The sequence below is a fragment of the Brassica napus genome, chromosome A6, assembly GCF_020379485.1.
Source record: "Brassica napus cultivar Da-Ae chromosome A6, Da-Ae, whole genome shotgun sequence".
Taxonomy (NCBI): Eukaryota; Viridiplantae; Streptophyta; class Magnoliopsida; order Brassicales; family Brassicaceae; genus Brassica; species Brassica napus.
The window spans coordinates 13,197,503-13,215,903 of record NC_063439.1 but is presented as its reverse complement, the minus strand read 5'-3'; the positions used below and the strand labels follow the sequence as shown (position 1 = coordinate 13,215,903).

The 18,401-nt window shown below is 38.2% G+C and overlaps 1 protein-coding gene across 1 annotated transcript; it reads left to right on the top strand.

Moving 5' to 3' along the window:
• The first annotated feature begins 10,992 nt into the window (after positions 1–10,992).
• On the top strand, positions 10,993–17,699 carry LOC106350276. Its single transcript, XM_013790184.2, has 4 exons — positions 10,993–11,143; positions 11,278–12,877; positions 13,059–13,590; positions 17,544–17,699. The coding sequence occupies exons 1-4, from the start codon at positions 10,993–10,995 to the stop codon at positions 17,697–17,699; spliced, it is 2,439 nt and encodes an 812-aa protein (XP_013645638.1).
• The last annotated feature ends 702 nt before the right edge of the window (positions 17,700–18,401 follow it).

Genomic DNA, 18,401 nt, shown 5'->3' with positions numbered 1-18,401 from the left:
GTTATCTCAGAGGATGAACGAGAGGAAGACGAGTCTGATGTGGAAGAAGATATGGACTACTCTGTTAAGGGTGAGATGTTAGTTACTAGAAGAGCCTTGAACGTCGAGCCTAAGGCCAAGGATACAGAGCAGAGAGAGAACTTATTCCACACAAGGTGCCTGGTGCAAAGTAAAGTGTGTAGTCTGATCATAGATGGAGAGAATTGTACCAATGCAGCAAGTGAAACCTTTGTGAAGAAGCTTGGGCTATCCGTACATAAACATCCACGACCATACTTGCTTCAATGGCTGAGCGACACAGAAGGAGAGCTAAGGGTGACAAAAAAAGTGAAGGTACCACTCACGATTGGAAGGTACCAAGACGAAATCACTTGTGATGTATTACCCATGGATTCCAGTCACATCCTGTTGGGGAGGCCGTGGCAATTCGACAGAAGGGTGCTGCATGATCGTTTCACCAATGACATTCCTTTTCCCATGGAGGAAAACAGATCACACTTGTTCCTTTGATGCCACAGGAAGTACATGAAGATCAGATGTACCTCAAGCCGAAGCTGCTGCAAAATCTCTACTGGTATAGGGAGCCGATCAGGTAAGTCATCTCAATTTATTAGCTACCTCAGGAGATCTTAAGGATGCCGTGTTTAATCAACAATCCCTGGTCCTGATTATTTACAGAGGTTTACTAACTCAAACTAACAGTGCACCTTCTATTCCTAGAGAAATTGAAAATATTTTACATGAATACAAGGATGTCTTTCCAGATGATAGCCCCGTTGGTTGCCACCCATCAGAGGCATTGAGCACCAGATTAATCTTGTACCAGGAGCTACACTTCCTAATCGTCCAGCCTACATGACCAACCCTGTGGAGACTAAGGAGCTCCATAAACAAGTCAATGAGCTTCTGGAGAAGGGACACATCCGAGAAAGTATGAGCCCATGTGCTGTACCAGTACTACTAGTTCCCAAGAAGGATGGGAGCTGGCGTATGTGTGTTGATTGCAGAGAATTAATAACATCACAGTTAAGTATAGACATCTTATCCCTCGTTTAGATGCTATGTTAGATGAGTTACATGGTTCATGTGTCTTTTCTAAGGTTGACTTAAAGAGTGGTTACCACCAGATTAGAATGAAAGAGGGAGATGAGTGGAAAACTGCCTTTAAAACTAAACTAGGATTGTATGAATGGCTAGTTATGCCCTTTGGCCTCACTAATGCACCTAGTAATTTCATGAGATTGATGAACCATGTTTTGAGAGCTTACATAGGACTGTTCGTGGTAGTTTACTTTAATCACATTCTCATTTATAGTAAATCAATGAAAGAACATGTTGAACACTTAACAGGTACTAGATGTGCTTAGAAAAGAAACTTTGTTTACCAATTACAAGAAGTGCTCTTTTGGGACAGATAACCTGGTCTTTTTGGGTTTTGTTGTGACTTCACAGGGTGTACAGGTTGATGAGGAGAAAGTGAGAGCCATCAGGGAATGGCCGACGCCTTGAGAGGTCCGGAGCTTATTGGCTGGTTTCTACTGAAGGTTTGTAAAAGACTTCAGTACTATTGCTGCCCCAGTCACTGAGGTTATAAAGAAGAGTGTGGGATTCTTATGGGGTCACACCCAAGATAAGGCATTCCAATTGCTGAAAGAAAGATTATGTAATGCCCCATTACTTGTGTTACCTAACTTTCTTAAAACTTTTGAGATAGAATGTGACGCCTCAGGAGTATGCATTGGAGGTGTGTTGATGCAAGAGAAGAGATCTATAGCATATTTCAGTGAAAAGCTAGGAGGTGCTTTTCTGAACTACCCTACCTATGACAAGGAGTTGTACGCACTGGTGAGAGCCCTTCAGACGTGGCAGCACTGTCTTTTGCCTAAAGAATTTGTGATCCATACAGATCATGAATCTCTCAAACATCTCAAAGGGCAACATAAGCTGAACAGGAGACATGCAAGGTGGGTATAGTTCATAGAAACCTTTCCTTATGTCATCAACTACAAACAAGGTAAGGAGAATGTAGTAACAGATGCACTCTCACGCAGGTATTCTCTTCTCTCGTCCATGGAAACAAAACTCTTAGGCTTTGAACACCTAAAGACTTGTTATACAGATGACCCTGATTTCCATGAAATTTATAAGGAAACTGATAAGCATGCTAGTGGTCGTTACTATCAAGTAAAAGGATTTGTTTTCTATGATAACCGCCTGTGTGTGCCGTGTGTGTCTCTGAGAGAGCTGTATGTTAGGGAAGCTCACGGAGGAGGCTTGATGGGACACTTTGGTGTTGCGAAAACACTAAGCACCCTGCCAGAAAATTTCTACTGGCCTAAGATGAAACAAGACGTGGAGAGAGTGTGTTCCAGGTGTGTCACTTGTAAGCAAGCTAAATCAAAGGTACAGCCGACTGGTTTGTATATTCCTCTTCCCATATCTGAACATCCTTGGGTTGATATCTCTACGGACTTTGTTTTAGGTTTGCCTAGAACTAAAAGAGGTAGGGATAGTATCTTTGTGGTGCTTGATAGGTTTTCTAAGATGGCACATTTCATTCCCTGCCATACGACTGATGATGCATCTATTGTAGCTGATCTTTTCTTTAGAGAAGTAGTTAGATTGCATGGAATGCCTAGGAAAATTGTTTCGGATAGAGACACTAAGTTCCTTAGTTATTTCTGGAAAACTTTATGGGCTAAGTTTGGAACCAGACTGTTGTTTTCTACAACTTGTCATCCCCAGACTGATGGCCAAACTGAGACTGTGAATAGGACATTGTCGACTCTATTGCGTGCGTTAATTAAAAAGAACGTTAAGACTTGGGAGGATTGTTTACCTCATGTGGAATTTGCTTATAATAGATCACTGCACTCAGTAACAAAGTTCACTCCCTTTCAGGTTGTATATATGTTTAATTCGTTAGAACCTCTTGATTTGTTTGCATTACCACTGAAAGAACAAACTAACCTTGATGGCAGCCAAAAGGCATATTTTGTTAAGTCTTCGCATGAACAGGTTAAGAAGAACATAGAGGAGGGCACCAAGATGTATGCTAGGAAGAAGAACAAAGGTCGGAAGGAGCTAGTACTTCAACCTGGTGATTTAGTTTGGATACATCTCATGAAAGACAGGTTTCCTCATGAGAGAAACTCCAAGCTAATGAAACGGAAAGATGGACCCTTTAAAGTGCTCAAACGGATCAATGACAATGCTTATCAAATTGATCTTGAAGGTAAGTATCCCATTAGTTCTACTTTCAATGTTTCTGACCTTGATCCTTTTGTTGCAGATGACTTGGATTTGAGGACAAATCCTTTTAAAGGAGGAGGGGATGGTGCGGCCCAGACTGAAGCCGAGCAAGACAGTTCCAGCAGTGATGAGGAGAGTGATGAGGAAGGTGATGAGCAGGGCAAGTATAAGGACGATGAGCTAACTGAACTCTGGTCAAGTGTGAACCAGGGCGATGGAGGTGCATCTAGTTGGAAGCCTGACATGGAACCTAAGGAAGACGTTGGCACAGTTCAAGAGGACAGTAGCATGCTAGAACATGGCAGATGGGAAGAGCTTGCCATATCAAGACCCCTTGGTCTTGAGGGAGGGACCTATCACGAGATCCAGAGCCAGAGCCCAAGAGAAATCCTTACAACACTTAGTCAAATTCGTGAGAGCTAAAGTGGAGGAGCTGGACGAGATCAAGACGAAACCAGCTTGTTGGTTTAATGCTTTTAAGTTATGTAATTGATTCAAATTCAGAACCAAAAGACATGTCGATTTAGGAGTTTTATTTAAGTAAACCAAAGACAATTATGATTAGAATTCCTAAACCATCTCGGTTTAGGCTTAGGGTTTTCTAGCTACAGTAGTAGCCACATTCTTTCTTATTTATGTCATGTAACCAGCTAAGTTGGCGATTAACGATTAATCTAAGAACTTTGAGCTATTGCTTGTCTTGTGTCCTATTGCTTTCTCTGTTCAGCATCAAGAACATTGAACTCACCTAAGGAGAGGAATCTCTAACGTGATCATCCTAGCAACCAGCAGGGCGCACCTGTGCTAGAGAGTAGCTATACATCCTGTAAGGAACCCATAGCTTCCAGGAGAAGTCCATCTGTCCAACGAGTGTTAGTAACCCCGGAGGACAACTTCAATTCGACCCACCTCAAGTGATCCAGGAACAACAGCCTATCCAAGGCCGTACCATTCATGAATTTAAAAAATATTTTCAAACATTAAGTTTTTATTGAGTCAACAATGGAAAATGAACTTATTATATTTTTTCTTGTTATCTAACCACTCATTAGCACCATTCTAGAACTTACTGATTGCAGATAGTACTAAAGATACTAAAGTGGATCAACCTGTCAACTATGTTACACTTGCTGAGATTGTTTGAAGGAACCAAAGCTAACATCCAACACTAAACTTGACACAACTGCTTGTCTTGGGGCTTGGTATACATAGGATCGGATTCTTCAAACAAGTCTGGAAGGTAAAGCCTTGTGTCTATAGATTATCACCCTCTCTCTCTCTCTCTCTATTTTCGAAATATAGATATATTTAAAAAAATATATATATATATATATATATATATATATATATTTATTTTATTATTATACGTATCTATTAGAGAATTATTAGGAAGGGATTAGAACATGACTTGGTGGCTACAACCATTAAGGCTTCCTTCATAATAATTATATAGGAAAAAGATTAGAACAGGACTTGGTGGCTACAACCATTAAGGCTCGCTTCACAAATAATCTTAGAATATAGGTCAATAAGAAAAGAACAGAACTTGGTGGCAACCACCATTAAGTCTTGATTCATGGAAGCCTGTCCAATCTTGGTAAATGATCTTGCAAATATAAGCAGACTTTGACTAAGAGAGAAAATTAGTAGAGAGAGAGGATATGAACTAATGTTTATCTGAAGGTCCAAATACTTATTTGAAACTCCTTACATCCTGTGATCGATACTCCCAAGGTAAAACCTGCACTTTTATTTATGCTAAGAAATGAGGTTGGTAAAGGGGAATGTCAGACAAGATTTGCTAAGTTGTTAAGCTAGGATATGGTATAATGTGCTTTTGTGATTAGGACTTCTTAGATGTGGATTGCAATACTGTAGAGGTGATGATTCTAAGTTTAAAATTTTGTGAGTCCCTGCTGTTTTCAAGCCTCTTTCAGAGAGACTGCATGTTTGTTTTGCTTGAGGACAAGCAAAAGGGTAAGTTTGGAGGAGTTGATAGACCATGGATTTGACCCACTTTCACCATGGTTTATAGGTGTTTTTACTATTAATTATTATATTATAGAGTATATTTACTATATTTGTAAGATCAGGAGAATTTTGGAGATATTTGGAGCAAGCACCCAAGATGACCATCGAGCTCGACCATCGGTCGATATTGAGGAACAAATATCGATTGATGTTCACATTAGAACATCGATCAACAGCGAAGTGTGCAGAAAGTCCGTTTGGTCACAACCGACTTGAAGCCCAAGTCTTCACCAATTTACAAGATTATCCTTGACGAGTTTTAACCTAATTATATAAGCTTTGCCACCATGTCAGAGGCAAAGTGTGCTTTCTTGTGTTTCTAGTTTTATTATTATCAGCAAAGGTTTTTAGGATTATGATAGATTGGAGAAAAGATCCAAAGTTATATTTGTGATTGAAACTCCATTAATATATATTTACTATTCTAATGAAGTTTTCTTACCTAATTTATGTTATGAATTTCTTAGCCATGTCTGAGTAGTTTCATTGTTAGATTTTAGCGTTTAAATAAGTTATGAGGGATTAGCCCCAACTATAGATTGCTGACTTGTGATAATAATCATTAGGATTGTCATTAATATCTGATTCTAGATTAGCTACCTAGAACTTGCCCTAGGATTGTTAGATAAAAGCGATAGCTTCATTCTCATCCTGAAACCATTCTAATTGAGCTAAGTTTCTTGCTAAGAGTAAGGTGAGAGCTGATCTAGTGATCTTAGTGAGCAATATTCAACCCGCACATAAAGCTTAACTAGAAGTGCGTCGATCGATATCCGTATTAGATAAACGATTGACGGAGTGAAAGGTGTATCGATAGATATCCTTATAGGATCATCGATCGACACTTGCTATTGATCGCACACATTTGTTTGGGTCATTAGATATAGTTAAACAAGTCCAGAAACGTGAGAGCTGATTGATATGTTGCTTAGTAGTTGAGCTATACATTATCATGCATGCAACTCATTAGGCATCTGTAGGATTATAATTCCAAGTTTCCTGAATAAAAGCCCTAAGTCTAGCTATTTTTCTTTAAGCACCAAAACCTCAACCAATCAATCGAGCAATTACTTGCTCAATAAAAACTGCAAATTTCATTTTAATCATTAAAACATCCAACCTAACAAATCCCATTAGATTTATTAGGTTTCCTAGCTCCTTGTGCATTCGATACCTAAGTACTGCAATTGAACCTCTTATTTGAGAGAGTAAATTCACTCTTTAGGGTAATTTAAGTGAGATCAGAATGCAACTCTCTACCCATATCAGACATCAACAAAGCCAACAATGAACAACACTCAGCAACTTGCAGATGCAGCCGAACAAGAGAAATCAACCCTAGGCAAAACCTCATTCGTTCAGAGTGTCGAACGACACACACCTAGTATCGATCGACACACACCTAGTGTCGATCGACACACACCAATGTTGATCGACACCATATGGACGAACATGAACCTGTCATGGATCAGCAGGCAACACAAGAAAGAATTCCATAGAAGTGAGTGAACTCTAGGAAGCCCTATGTTCCCAAACACCTCAGGAGAGAAGCTAACAAAGATGAACTTAATGGATTTCCCTAAAGAGGGAAGAGGGTTCCAAAGGATATGTCGTTCGAGGATGCCTATCATAAATATAGACTTGGTAACTTCTTCAAAGAGAGCAAAGAGACAAATAATGACATTGAGTTGCTTTTAACAAGGTCAATCGTAAACTCAAAAAGACACTGAAGAAGGAATAAGAGCCTAGAAAATTTCTAATTATTTGTTGTATACGTGGCCACGGTTTCCCATATGCCCTCTGCAATACTAGATCTTCGGTCAGCATTGTGGGCAAAGACACTGCTGAACCATTATGATTAAATGTGGAAGCCTCTCAAGGCAGTTTCACCTTCGTGGATAACTCTAAGGTAAACTCAGTCGGCATGATTAAAAATGTTAAAGTAGAGATAGGGGAATGCACTGTCCCTGTGGACTTTCATGTCGTGAAGATCAAATCAGGTCAGGAATCTCCTCTTCTTTAAGGAAGATTCTTCATAGCTACAGTGGGGAAAATTTGTGATCTAAAGAAGAATAAGATGTGCATGACTAATGTTGATGAAACTGTCTTCTATGATCCTGTAGAGAGGACCAAAGGTGAGGAGTTTATTTCCTGCATATATTTGTCTGAATATCCAGCACCTACAGCCGATTCAAATTGCGAGACTGTAAAACCATCATCATCGTCGATCAACCCTCAGCCATCAGCATCTGTCAACACCCTCCGAATTTCATAAAAACCGAGACTGAAAAGCCTAAGTTTGGGGAAAGAGCCAGAAAGAAGAAAAATAAAGTACATGCAAATTTCTTTACACTGGTTCCTTCACGATGTCATGAGGAAAGTCTTGAGTATATGGTGCGCTGCAGAGAAGGTCTACAACCTTTTACCAAGGTCAGGGTGCAGTGTAATCCAAAGCTGAGATACAGATGAGAAGCTTCCGCAAAATATTTTATCAACTGCATTAACAAGATGAGGAAGAGAGACACTGAGACTTGTTTTGGAGCAAATTTTCATTCTTTTCCTGACAAAATCAGATCTTCAGAAGTCAAGCTAATGACTATAAGCAAGCGTTTGATGGGAGGCAACCGAATAGTAAGTTTTAAATTTTGTTTTATTTTCATTTCTTACTGATTTTTCGGTTTTATTTGATTCTAGTTAAAAAATGATTCAAGGAAGACGAGTTGATATACCAGCATTGATCGACAACCGGCCGGTGTCACTTCAATGTGTCGATCGACACTCCTACCAGAAGGCACGTATACAGTTTTTGCTTGTTAACGTTTACCTATGATTTATTTTCCTCACCAATCTTGGACTGTATAACACTGAGACAAAAATTTTTTCAAGTCTAGGGGAGGTAGTTACTGATATTGTGTTTTATTTCGTGAATTAGTTTTGTGTTTTTATTGAGTTTTATAGAATCAAGAAGGGGACGATGAAAATTTTCAAATTTACTTATTATCTAACCAATATCTAGCACCAGTCTTTGAGGTTATTGACTGCATGTGTACTGAATTGAAACGCCAAAGTGGATCACCTGCCAATAACATCCACTCTAGCTTAGAAAGTTTGAAGAAACTGAAGCTGACTTCCAATTTTAATCAACTTAACTTGCTTGTTTTAGGGCTTGGTATACTGATCTCACTCAAATTACCCTAAGGAGTTAATTACTCTCTCAAATAAGAGGTTCAGTTGTCGTACTTAGTGATCAAATTCACAGAGAGCTAAGGAACCTAATAAACCTAATCAGATTGATTAAGCAAGGTTGATTATGATTAAATGTAAAAGCAGGTTTTTGAGCAAGGCAGTTGCTCGATTGATTTGATTGGGGGTTTTGGTACTTAGAAGAAAATAACTAGACTTAAGGTTTTTATTCAGGTAATCATGATTATAATCCTACAATGCCTAACAAGTTGTATGCATGATACTATAGAGCTCAACACTTATAAACAAACCGATAGGCTCTCGCTTTCTTGGTTTGTCGATTGACAAGATATAAGTGTCGATCAATGATTCTATAGGAATATCGATCGATACACTTGTTGAACCGTCGACCGATTTATTCTATTAGAATATCGATCGACGCGTTTGGCCAAGTTTTAACGCGCAGGTTGAATGTTCTCACTAAGCTTCCTAGATCAGCTCTCGCCTTACTCTAGCAATCTTAGCTCAATTAGGGTGGATTCAGGGTGAGATGCAAGTAATGACCTTTACCTCAAACTCCTAGATCAAGTTCTAGCTAGCTAAACTAGAAACATGCTTTAATGACAATCCTATTGATGAATATCATAACTTAGCAATCTATAGTTGGGCTAATCCCTTATAACCTATTTAAACCCTAAACCTAAAAAGAGAACTACTCGGACATCGCTAAGCAATTCATAAAAACAATTATTTATAAAAACTGCATAGATAAATAGATAGATATTAATGGAGTTCCAATCACAAATCTCTTTGGATCATCTCTCCAATCTACTAAAAATCCTAGAAAATCTTTTGCTGTGAAAATAGTAAAAACAAGAAAGCACACTTTGCCTCTAACATGTTGGCAAGCTTATATAATTAGGGTAAAACTCGTCAGGGCTGATCTTGTAAATTGGTAAAGACTTGGACTTTAAGTCGGCTTGGACCAAACGAGCTTCTGCGCGCTTCGCCGTCGATTGATGTCATGATGTGAACATGATAGACCATGGATTTTACCAATTTTTAACCATGGTTTATGAGTATTTTAAGATATATTATTACTATATAGAGTCTATTTAGAGTAATTACAAGTTCATGAACTATATGGAAGAAAATGATGTATTTGGAGTTATTTAGAGATCTTTTGAGCTTCGCTGGAAACCAGACATGGACGAAGGCCGCGGCTCCATATCGACCGATAGCCACCACCAAATATCGATCGAAGTCAAGCCCTTGTATCGACCGATTATGAAGCCATTCGAGAGTTAATGACAAATTAGAAGATTTCAAGTTTCACAAAAATCTCAATAATTACATCATTAGTCCTTGGCCGCCTGTTAGGCTATTTATTAGGGGTTTGTATTGTTTTAGAGGCATTTTTTTGCCTGGAGACCTTTTTAGACCTATTTTGGAAGAGGCAAGAAGCCACCATTGAAAGAGGAAAGCTTAGGACTGGAGAGATAGATTTACTTCAAAACAGAGAAGATCTTGAACTCCCTTGCTTTCATTATTTTTGTTACTTTTGTTATTTAATTTATTTAAGTATTATTCAGACCATCATAACTATGTGTTCCATGAATATGTCTGAGTAGTCTTAACTGTTAGATTTATGTTTCCCAAATAGGTTGATAATTTAATACTGACACAACAATTATTAGGATGTTTAGAAATATAGTACAACCATCTAGTTATGCATTAAAGCTAAGTTTAGCATTGATCACCCTTTAAACTTAGATCCTAGGATAAATTGGGATCAAGCCATTGCTTGACTCAATACCTGAAAATAACTAGGATGATCTAAGTAACTAGATACAGACGAGAGTTGGTCTCGTTAGTCGTTAGAGAATACAAATCAAACCCGTTCGTAAAGCTCTCTGGAAGAAGTATCGATCGACGCATCGTTAGCTCTGTCGATCGATATTTTGAAAGGTGTATCGATCGATATTCACAAAGAATTATCGATCGACACTTTCTCGCGACCAAAATAACGAGAGTTGAGGTCCGAGATCCAAATTTGATAATCATAAAGATTATACCTTAGTTTGAATTCAAGAACAATTAATATTAACAAATTCCTAATTTCCCAAATTAAGTATTATTTATCATACCTGGGAATATACCTGAATCTAGCTACTTCAACCAACTGTTAACAAACTCAAAACAATCAATCGAGTAATAAACTTGCTCACCAACCAATTTACAGCTTTAAAACCCATAAACCATTCAATCTAGTAATAAGTTCAAAACCATAATCTATTGAGTAATCTTAGAGTCTCTGTGGATTCGATCCCTAAGTACTACATCTGAACCTCTTATTTGAGAGAGTAATTCACTCCTTAGGGTAATTTGAGTGATATCAAATCTGGCGCCGTTGCCGGGGACTCTTTCTTATTACCATTAGATTATGTTAAGAATTTAATCTAGATTTTGTTACTAAATTTGCTAAAAACGTTTTCTCTCTTTTCCTGCTGATACAGGAGCTGCAAGATGGAAGACATGGATTTCGGCCGGACAACGATCAACGAGGAGATAGGCATATCGATTGACGGAGGGAAAGCAATATCGATCGACATGTCGACAGAAATGTCGATCGACAAAGAACATCAAACATCGATCGACAATACCCCGCCGGAAGCAGGTAAGTATTCTCTTACCGATGATGCTAATGAAAGAATAGTCCTAGGAAACCTAAAAGTCAACTAAGCAACGCAAATAACCAAATTACAAGTGAACAGGGGACTGAAATCACTGTTCAAATTAAATCTATCTCAGAAAGAGATAATAAATGGAAATTGCCTTTGCAAGACTATTTAAATCCTGGAAGTACATATTCCAATAGGTCTGCAATTAGACTACCAAAAGATGATACCGAGAGATTTGGGATTAGTCCCAAATACTTAATCATGGTACGTCAAAACCCTTTCCGTGGGACCGTCTCAGAGCGACCACAAGATCACATCGAATATCTAGAAGAATTGATAAAGGACGAGTACAATCGCTGTAAACTATTTCCTTTTTCCTTAGAAGGCGACGCCAGGAACTGGCTGAACCAAATACCAACAGGATCTCTGACCTGTTGGAAGGAGATAAGGAATGCTTTTATAAATCAATTTTTTGATGAGGCGCACTACTGGGATGCAAGGTGGAAAATCTCCACATTCCGTCAAAACCCACGAGAATCATTCAGAAATGCATGGGAGATATTCAAGAGCTACCAACTTGAATGCCCCCACCATGGCTATTCAGAGCCGGAACTCATTAGTACCTTTTACAGAGGTGTTGACCTTCATTACCAGATCACGCTCGACACAGCCAGTGAAGGGAACGTAAATACCAGAAACCCTGAGGAGGCGAGGCGTTTGATCAATAATATAGCTACGGGTAGATCCTACGAAATGATGGACGTAGAGTTAGGAAGAAAAGCTGACCCAGATGATGAGTCACCTTTACTCAAAATCAAAGAACATCTAGACTCGCCCCATCCTGCTCTTGAGGGACAGAACCAATTTGGAATCTACCAAATTGATGATTCCACCTTATCTGAACTAGAACAGCAAATAGATTTCGTAGATAGCCATACCTTGAAAAATAATTACCCTAACCCCTATAGTTTTACCCAAAATTACGATGCTATTGTTGGATCACGCCAGGGAAGAGAAAAATCTAGGCTGAACCAATCTTTCACGGGAAATCGCAAATTGGCCACTGACCTGAACGGAAAGATAGACATAGTCTTCAGTGAGCTGATGAGGAAGTTCGACACTTTAAGTGTACAAATTAAGAGGCTGGACAGTCAGGTCGCGGAAAACGCCGCCGCCATCAAAAGAAAGACAGGAGGTCTCCCTGGCCGGACTGACGCAAACCCAAAACATCAGGTCAATGCTGTGTTATTTAGAAGCGGAAAACGCCTCATCCCGAGGGCAATAGAAATCAACAACACAAAGAAACATGTTGTGGTTGAGGAAACCGGTGAAAGTGGGTCACACCCTATAGACCTCGATGATTCCAGTACCGAGTCAGGAATACCTCGAGAAAGACAGAAGCCCAACATTGAGAAAGAGGCCATCGAACTCGAGGAAGAAGAAGGAGAAATAGAAGAGGATGCCGAAATCGATCGACAAGGAAGAACAAGTATTGATCGACAAAACACGGTTAGTATCGATCGACCCTCTGAAAAAAATGTCGATCGACTCCCGACTCCGACTGACCCGGTAATTGAAAGGATGTATAGGACTCTCCCACCTTTCCCTCCTAACAAGACGCAAACTAAACGAGAGCTAGATAAAGCAATCTGCAAGAAAGCATTCGATAAGATCACGTTGGAAATGCCATTGAGTGACGCATTCAAAGTATTGCCTTCAATAAAGAATGCGTAAAGAATATGGTATCCAACAGCTTTCCAGCCACTGAGAGCAGCGTCATGATGGTTTCCGAGGAAGTAAGTGCAATAATCCAAGGTCCCCGATCAAGAGACCTGGTCTGGGCAGTTTTGTTTTGGATTGCAATATACGGAACAAAAATTTTCCTCGATTTCTTTGTGACCTGGGTTCCAGCTTGAACCTCATGCCACATTCTGTCGCTATATCCCTAGGATACGACATGTTCATACCTATCAAAATAACTTTGATTTTGGCCGATATATCCGTTAGACTACCTGAGGGAGTGCTTGACGACGTGCCAATAAGGATCAACGGCTGTCACGTCCCAACGGATTTCGTAGTATTGAAATACCAAAATGAACCAAAGGACCCCCTTATTTTGGGTAGACCATTCCTAGCCACTGCTGGTGCGATAATCGATGTCAAGGAGGGTAGGATATGTCTGAACATTGGAAATATTCCAATGACTTTCGACATGGACAACCTGATGAGACGACCCTTGATCGATAAACAGACATCCAACGTGGACGACATCAGTGCATTGGCCGAAGGATCCTTCATAAACTCATGCTTAGACAATCCTTTGGAGAAAGTATTCACAACTGGTGAAGAGGAATCTTTCAGTGTCGATAGTAGAGCTGAAGAATATACACGATTAATGGATGCAAGCATGGAAACAGCAAGCGTTGATGACATAGAGGATGACGTTTCAGAAATCAACGTCGATCGATACTTATTAAAATCTGTCGATCGACAACCATCCTGCTCGAAGGAATGGGATCCCGAAAAATCACCGAAGATTGAGTTAAAACAGCTGCCCGCTGGACTCAAATATGCCTTTCTCTATAAAGATTCATATCCAGTAATCATGAATGCCAACCTCACAAACAGAGAATTTGCACTGTTATTAAATAAACTACGCAAGTACAGAAAGGCGATCAGGTACTCTCTCTAAGACATTCCTGGCATTTCTCCAGATCTGTGCATGCACCGGATTCACTTAGAAGATGGTTCTAAATTGTCAATAGAACACCAAAGGTGACTAAATCCGAACTTGAAGGAAGTGGTTAAAGAGGAAATAATCAAACTTCTGGATGTCGGATAGCAATCGGGTTAGCCCCGTGCATGTTGTACCAAAAAAAGGACGGAATAACTGTGGTGAAGAATGACAAAGACGAACTCATTCCCACCCGAACCGTCACTGGACATCGAATGTGTATCGATTATAGAAAGCTAAACGCTGCTACAAGAAAAGATCACTTCCCTTTACCTTTCATTCATCAAATATTGGAAAGATTGGCTAATCATCAATACTATTGTTTTCTTGACGGATGCTCCAAATTTTTTTAAATCCCTATACTTCCTAACGATCAAGAAAAGACAACCTTTACATGCCCCTACGGAACATTCTCATACCGCAGAATGCCATTCGATCTTTGTAATGCTCCTGCCACTTTCCAATGATGCATGATGTCGATCTTTACTGATATGATAGAAGACTTCATGGAAGTCTTCATGGACGATTTCTCAGTATATGGATCCAGTTTCAAAAACTGTCTCGATAACCTATGTAAAGTTTTGGCAAGATGCGAAGAAAAGATTCTCGTTCTGAATTGGGAAAATGCCACTTTATGGTTAATAATAGAATCGTCCTAGGACACAAGGTATCTGCTGCTGATATAGAGGTAGATCGAGCAAAAATTGAGGTAATGACTGGCCTGCCAGCCCCCAAAAACGTAAAAGATGTGAGAAGTTTTCTCGGGCATGCCGGATTTTACAGGAGATTCATAAAAGATTTTAGCAAAATCGCTAGACCTCTCACTTTCCTCCTCTGTAAAGAAGTTAAATTCGACTTCTCACCAGAATGCGTAAAATCTTTTGAAGAAATAAAGAAAGCCTTGATTATGATTCTAAAATCTAACCGTAAAATACAAATAATACTACAACATATGTTCGCAAATCCTAAACCAAAAACATTCATGACTTACAACATATATTTACTCATCTATGTCGAAAATAATTCCGTTTTAGTAAACCTAAATTTAAATTATTAAATTTTTTTTATAATTATATGATTTCTATTTCACACCCCCTCCCATGAAAATATTTTTTATAAAATTAATAAATTATTTTTGAAGATTTACTACATGAAAAGACTTCATGGAGTTATATTCGTAAAAAATATATATATTTTTTGTTTAGTTTAGTTGTAATTTACTAGCCTTTTAAGTTACTTTTTCATTTGATTCAATTTGGAATATAATTTTACGTTTAAAATCAAATTTAGGCCATATTGGCAATTTCCTTTTTTTCCACATAATATTTTATATATTCGAAATTTTAGATCATCTTCTTGAAACCTTTGATGTTCTTCTGTAACGTTTACTTCCGTTTCATTTCATTTTAGTCAGTAATTAGTGTAAATAAACTTTTATAGTTTCTTTATTATATTTTTCTGCGCAAAAGCAGAACGCACGATCTTGCTTTCTTTAAAAAACAACAACACTACTTTCTTTTAAAAAGAAGCTGATAAAATAAAGTTTGCACGAGGATAAAGGGAAAGCGGAAAAGATAATACAAAACGCTACTAGAAGATATTACAAAACAGTAACGTTTAGACAATAACCAACATTGAATATTTAGGCCCATAGAACCTAAACCTTGTACTTTTGGTGTACTAAGTCATACTGTATTTAGCGTATTTATATCTCCATATTGATAAAAAAAAATCTACATTAAGATCTTTGCAAGTGTATGAACAACTTTTACTCTTTCCCAACAAACTCTTCATGCTTTGACAAAAATTAATCAATACCCGGTTACCTCTAAAGTAATAGAATTATAATGTTTGGTTAGTCCTAGCCAGCTTTAAAGAGTTTTAAGCTGGTAGAGTGATGTAATATTGGTTAAATCTAATGTTCACAAAAAAAAAATTGGTTAAATCTAATGTTCAAAAAAAAAAATATTGGTTAAATCATGAGCAAGACGCGCGAGTGGGGACTCCAAGACTCTTTGGACCACATGCACCGAAAACATAACAGAGGACCAAGAGAAGTTTAATCAATCATCATATATGAAAAAGAATACGACTTTAGTCTTTCATTAGTACCACCAAGAAATTTGGAAGTAAAACAAACAAAACAAAGATGATGGTTAAATTTTTTGAAGAAACATGCAACAAAAGCATAAGTAAAATTTTAATATTTGTTTTTTGTTAAAAATGTTTAGGTCAAGAATAACTATTTTTGAGTTTTCTAATATATTATTTTTTCGAAGTGGGTTTCTTCACTTGTTCAGATCTGGCTTTACCCATCAACCATATTTCATCTTGGTCAGAGAATATATATATGCAAGGTTGTCCGCGAGTGGGTACTTCATGACTGAGGATGGCATAGACCAAATACACAACTAAAAAAGTGAAAGAATCGGGAGCTAGATAGAAACCTTTATTCTTGGATTATTTGGTATTTATGGAAAACTCATAACGATAAGATGTTACAAAGAATCACAGGGGATCCTCTTGAGTTGATTAGTATTAAGGAAGTATATCATTATAGATAATGACTATATTTTCTATTTACATACTGTTTGTGATCACTCTTCCAATATGATAAGTATGTAATTTCATAGTTTGATAAGGTTTAGGAATATCTTTAGCTGACTTTGATATTTTATATGTATACAGTTTAAAGGAACAACAATAAATAAGTTAGTTCGATATCTTATTCCACATGATATCAAAGTTAAAGAAACATAAACAATAATATTTTCGACTGTGTTCATAGTTTGAACAAATTCTTGAGAAGTCATGTCTGATGACAATCCCAAAAATGATGATGAAACATCGATATCTCTAGTGAAATCCGGTGAAACAATGGAGAAATCACCTCTTTCACCATACATTCTCTATTGTTCCGATAACCCATGAGATATGATCATTCCAGTTATGTTGAATGGAGATAATTATAATATGTGGGCCAATGAGATACTCAATGCATTGCAAGCCAAGAAAAAGGTAGGGTTTGTTAATTAAAGTTTGTAGAAACCATCAAGTGATAGTCATGATGATGACAATTGGGTAGTAGTGAACTTAATGGTCATAGGGTAGATACGAGCTTCCATTGATCCTAAAGTGAAGTTGTATGTAACTTTTGTGTCTAAATCTAGCCAATTGTGGAGCGGGTTAAAACAACGTTTCTCTGTTTAGAATAAAGTGAGAATTCATCAACTTAAAGCTCAACAGGCTCAATGTCGTCAAGAAGGTCAAACCGTCTTAGAATATTATGGACGGTTGTGTGCGTTGGGGGAGGATTTTACGATATACAGACCACGTCTAGTGTGCTCTTATGGAGCTGCTAATGAAATCAGAAAAAAAGAGACGGTGATAACGTCCACCAATTCATAATGGGACTTGACGACTCTCGTTTCGGTTCTGTGCACCACTTTGATTGGTATGGATCCGTTGGCATCTATTGGAGAAGTTTATTCTAAGGTGCTCAGAGAAGAACATAGGCTAGGAGTGTCTCGAGTTTGGAACATAAAGAGGAAGGAGTGGATTTTGTGGCTCGACAAACTGATGCAACCTCAAGTGGTGACAAGCAAAGTGTTTCCATTCTTCGCAACAAGGACCGAACTATGACGTGTTCTCATTGTGGCCAGAATGGTCATGAGAAGAAGGACTGCTGGGAACTCATAGGTTTTACAGGGTGGTGGAATGAGCGATCTGAACGAGGTGCAGCTGGTCGTGGATCTCGTACTTGTGGTGAAAATAATGGTGGTGGACGTGGCAGAGGACAAGCTTCGGCAGCTCATTGATATACCATGGTGATATACCATGGATTTTATATGTTTTTAGCCATGGTATATAGGTGTTTTAGAAGTTATTTGTTATGTTTTGAATTTTTTTTAGAGTATTTACAGGTTCATAGTGTTTTGAAGATATATGGTGATTTTGGGGCATTTTGGAGATAAACCTAGAAGAAACTCGTAGCTGTCCATCGAATCTGTCCAAAGTCGACATTCAGACTCAAAATTCGATTGACGGACAACTTTTGTCGTCGATCAACAGGGCCCGACTTGGTTCCCAGCTGACTTATAGCCCAAGTTCCACATCATTTACAAGAATACCTCTGGCCGACTTTAATTTAATATTTATGTGCTATGCTATTGTTTTGGGAAAACACGCTTTCATACTTTCTATTTTTCACGAGAAAACATATTTAGGGTTTTGAGTAGTTCAAAGAGAAGATCCAAGAGTCCTTCAGAGCTTTGAATTGGAACTCTAGTTTTTTCTACCTTATTTAATTTTTGCATTTTATTCAGATATTTACTATGTTCTGCTTTGCTATGTCTTAGTAGTTACATTTGTTAGATTTAGGGTAAGTAAGGTTATGAGAGATTAGCCCACAATATAGATACACTAAAGTGATAAAGATTTCCTTCATAGGAATTGTTATTAATGCTTATGTTCTAAAGTAGCTGACTAGAGCTCTGAACTTAGGATAATTAGGCGCAAGC

What these genes read in the sequence shown, in the direction of transcription:
- LOC106350276 (XM_013790184.2), top strand. Translation starts at nt 10,993, where the DNA reads ATGGAAGACATGGATTTCGGCCGGACAACGATCAACGAGGAGATAGGC. An exon ending in CAATACCCCGCCGGAAGCAG is followed by an intron (nt 11,144 to 11,277) that starts GTAAGTATTCTC and finishes AATCTATCTCAG; the next exon opens with AAAGAGATAATAAATGGAAA. An exon ending in TTGATGACATAGAGGATGAC is followed by an intron (nt 13,591 to 17,543) that starts GTTTCAGAAATC and finishes CATTGTGGCCAG; the next exon opens with AATGGTCATGAGAAGAAGGA.